This window comes from Manihot esculenta, chromosome 15 (genome assembly GCF_001659605.2).
Source record: "Manihot esculenta cultivar AM560-2 chromosome 15, M.esculenta_v8, whole genome shotgun sequence".
Lineage (NCBI taxonomy): Eukaryota > Viridiplantae > Streptophyta > Magnoliopsida > Malpighiales > Euphorbiaceae > Manihot > Manihot esculenta.
Genome location: NC_035175.2, coordinates 17,266,614 through 17,269,696, shown reverse-complemented (window position 1 = coordinate 17,269,696; position 3,083 = coordinate 17,266,614). Strand labels below are relative to the sequence as shown.

Below are 3,083 nucleotides of genomic sequence, written 5' to 3'. Positions count from 1 at the left end.
CTCCAAGGCTATTTTCATGCAAAAACTCATTTTCCTTCTAGCTTAAAAACATAAAATACATGAAAATATTTTATAAAAACATGATTTTACCCTTCTAGAGGTCTCCGACATCCGAGATTCCACCGGACAGTAGAAATTCCGATACCGGAGTCTAGCCGGGTATTACATATTCAATTATGCTCTTATTTTACTTTTGCTGGTTTGTTTAAATCCTCAAGATGGTATCAGAGCCAGAATAGAGTTTTTTTTTCTTCTGCAAAATTATTAGATATTGATTCGCATTCAGTTTCTCAACATGATGACTCCAGATGATTTAGCGAAGATTCTCGCTGCTATCACTACAAAGATTAATGCAGATGATCCGTATCATGTTAGCAACTCTGATGCACCTGGATTCAGTCTTGTTAACACCCCCTTGAAGGGACACAATTACCTTTCTTGGAGTCAATCTGTTCAGGTCGCTCTTCGGGCTAAGAAAAAATTAGGTTTCATTAACGGGAAAATTAAAGCGCCAGCACCAGATTCAGATGATTATGATAAATGGTGGACGGTAGATAGTATGGTGGTTTCTTGGTTGTTAAACGCCATATCTAAAGACATATCTGATGCTTTTGTATTCTGTAAAAATGCAAAAGTCCTTTGGGATGAATTAAAACAACGTTATGAAGAAAGCAATGGGCCGATGATTTATAAAATTGAACGGGATATTGCAGGATACAGGCAAGGCAACAATTCTGTTACTGATTATTACACGAACCTGAATCGAAAATGGGATGAATTAATCTGCTTAACTCCGTTACCTGTTTGTTGTGAGGCTAGGACAACAATTACAGACTACGACAATAATCGGTGGTTAATGCAGTTTTTGATGGGGTTAGGAGATGAATATGACAACGTGAAAAATCAGATACTCCTTCAAGATCCATTACCTTCGATAAATAAAGCTTAATGGATGGTAATGAGCGTTGAAAAATAGCGAGAAGTGCAAACTGATAGTACTGCCTCTTCTAAAACAGCTGCGGTTAGGCTTGCTCAAAGGGGATCCTCAGGTAGCCGAGGCAGTGGGCATGCCAGGAATTCTTTCTCATCACGAAAGGAAGATCGGAAGAAGCAGTTTTGTTCCAAGTGTAAAACTGCCGGACATACTATTGATGATTGCTTTCTTATCCATGGGTATCCAGACTGGTTTATTGAGATGCAACAGAAGAGAGGTGTGGACATCGGCAAATACCATAGAGCTAATAATGTCCTTCGCGTTGCAACAAAGGAATCACCATTGACGTCAGTAACACCACAGCAGAAAGGTGTTGATTCTTTGAGTGCAAGGATGGCAGATTACTTGCAATAAAAATTTCAGAAGTTCCTTATAGCCAACAGCAGTACCAATGAAAACGATGAGGGTGATGTCAGAAATGTGAATTTCGCAGGTACTTTACTCAATTCTGTTTTTACTAGCATTAATTTTAATTGCAAGGATAATTGGATAGTAGATACTGGCGCAACGGATCATATAACACCTTATCTTCATTTTTATGATCATGTCATTAAACTAAACCCACCCACAACAATCAGATTGCCTGACAATTCCACCAGATTGGTCACTCACATTGGTAATATCAAATTGAATACTAGAATTGTGCTATACAATGTCCTGTATGTTCCTTCATTCAGCTGTAATTTACTATCCGTCAGTTTGCTCACCAGGACGTGTGGATTATCCGTGTACTCTGATCAAGCATAATTTAGCCACATTTTTATTATATTTATTACTATTTATTTACACATTTTTCTAGCTTAATTTGTGTTTTTGGCATGTTTTTACAGAAAAGGAAGAAATTGGAAAGTTGGAGAAAAAGTGAAGAAAAAGCTGGAAAAGTGATTGGGTCAGTGATTTGCCCAAATCACTCGTAGAAACTGGTCAAATCACTCGTAGAGACAGAGACAGAAATTGGACTGAATCCCGGAGAACGATTGGGGCAGATTGGGCAAGTGATTTGCCCAAATCACTCGCAGAAACTGCCCAAATCACCTTGACAGCAGAAATTGACAGCAGAGGCGGAAAAACAGCAGAGAACCAAATTTCGAATTTTCAGAAGTCCAAATCCAACTCAATCACTACCAACACAATTCCAAGAGCGATGAAAGAGCTTCTCACCTAAGGAATTCTAGTTGCAATTAAATTCAACATCAAAAGAGGAATCACAAGCCAAATTAAAAAGGGATTTCAAAACCCTAGAAGGATGGAATTCTTCAGCTATAAAAGACCAACCTCCAAACCAGCAAGGTGCATCTTCTGATCAGCTACTCAGCATCTTCTCCCCTCGCCAGAAACCCTGCAGCTTCTTTCTTTCCTTTCTTTTCATCTTTTGTGTATTTAGTCCACCATGAGTGGCTAATTTCCTTCTTTTCTAGTTGAAGTTGGTGAATTTCAGATTTTGTGATGAATTGGGAGATTTAAATCTCCATTGTTAAACTTCTATTTATTTTCAATATTTATGCAATTTGATCTTTCCATAATTGTTGCTTTACTTTTAGAATCAATAAGGGCCCATTGCTTTTAAATTGCTTAAGTAACAAATTGTTTGAATGATTTAAGTCCGTAATTGCTTATATTATTTGAACACAAATTTAATCTAGTTGCATGATCTAAACTTGGCCACGCGGTTGGCAATGTTAGAATTAGGTTTCTCTAAGTCTTAATGCAGTTAACAGTTGTTCGATGCCAAAGGCCCCAAGGACGTTCCTTGGCAACTTGTTAACTAGTGTTTGATTAGCGAACGTTTCCTAATCAAACTAGAACTAAGGAGGAATTTGGATTGTGAGAAGCGTCTTCCACATCCTAAACTAATTTATTGAGATAAATAGGAGTATTAAAGAATCAATGATCAATTCTAAACAATCTGAAATAGATCCATACTTCAACTAGAAGCTTTTCTCTTATTGATTTACTCAAACTTTAAATTATTGCTTTCTTTTGCTATTTAATTTTAATTATCGAATCAAAACCCCCCTCTTTTATTTATTTGCTATTTACCTAGTCATTATTAGGAAAATCTTTGGTGTCAACTCCTTGTGGTTCGACC

The 3,083-nt window shown here is 37.1% G+C and overlaps 1 protein-coding gene across 1 annotated transcript; it reads left to right on the top strand.

Annotated features, from left to right (window-relative positions):
- The first annotated feature begins 298 nt into the window (after positions 1 to 298).
- Positions 299 to 1,348, top strand: LOC110608265. Its single transcript, XM_021747478.1, has 2 exons — positions 299 to 895; positions 977 to 1,348. The coding sequence occupies exons 1-2, from the start codon at positions 299 to 301 to the stop codon at positions 1,346 to 1,348; spliced, it is 969 nt and encodes a 322-aa protein (XP_021603170.1).
- The last annotated feature ends 1,735 nt before the right edge of the window (positions 1,349 to 3,083 follow it).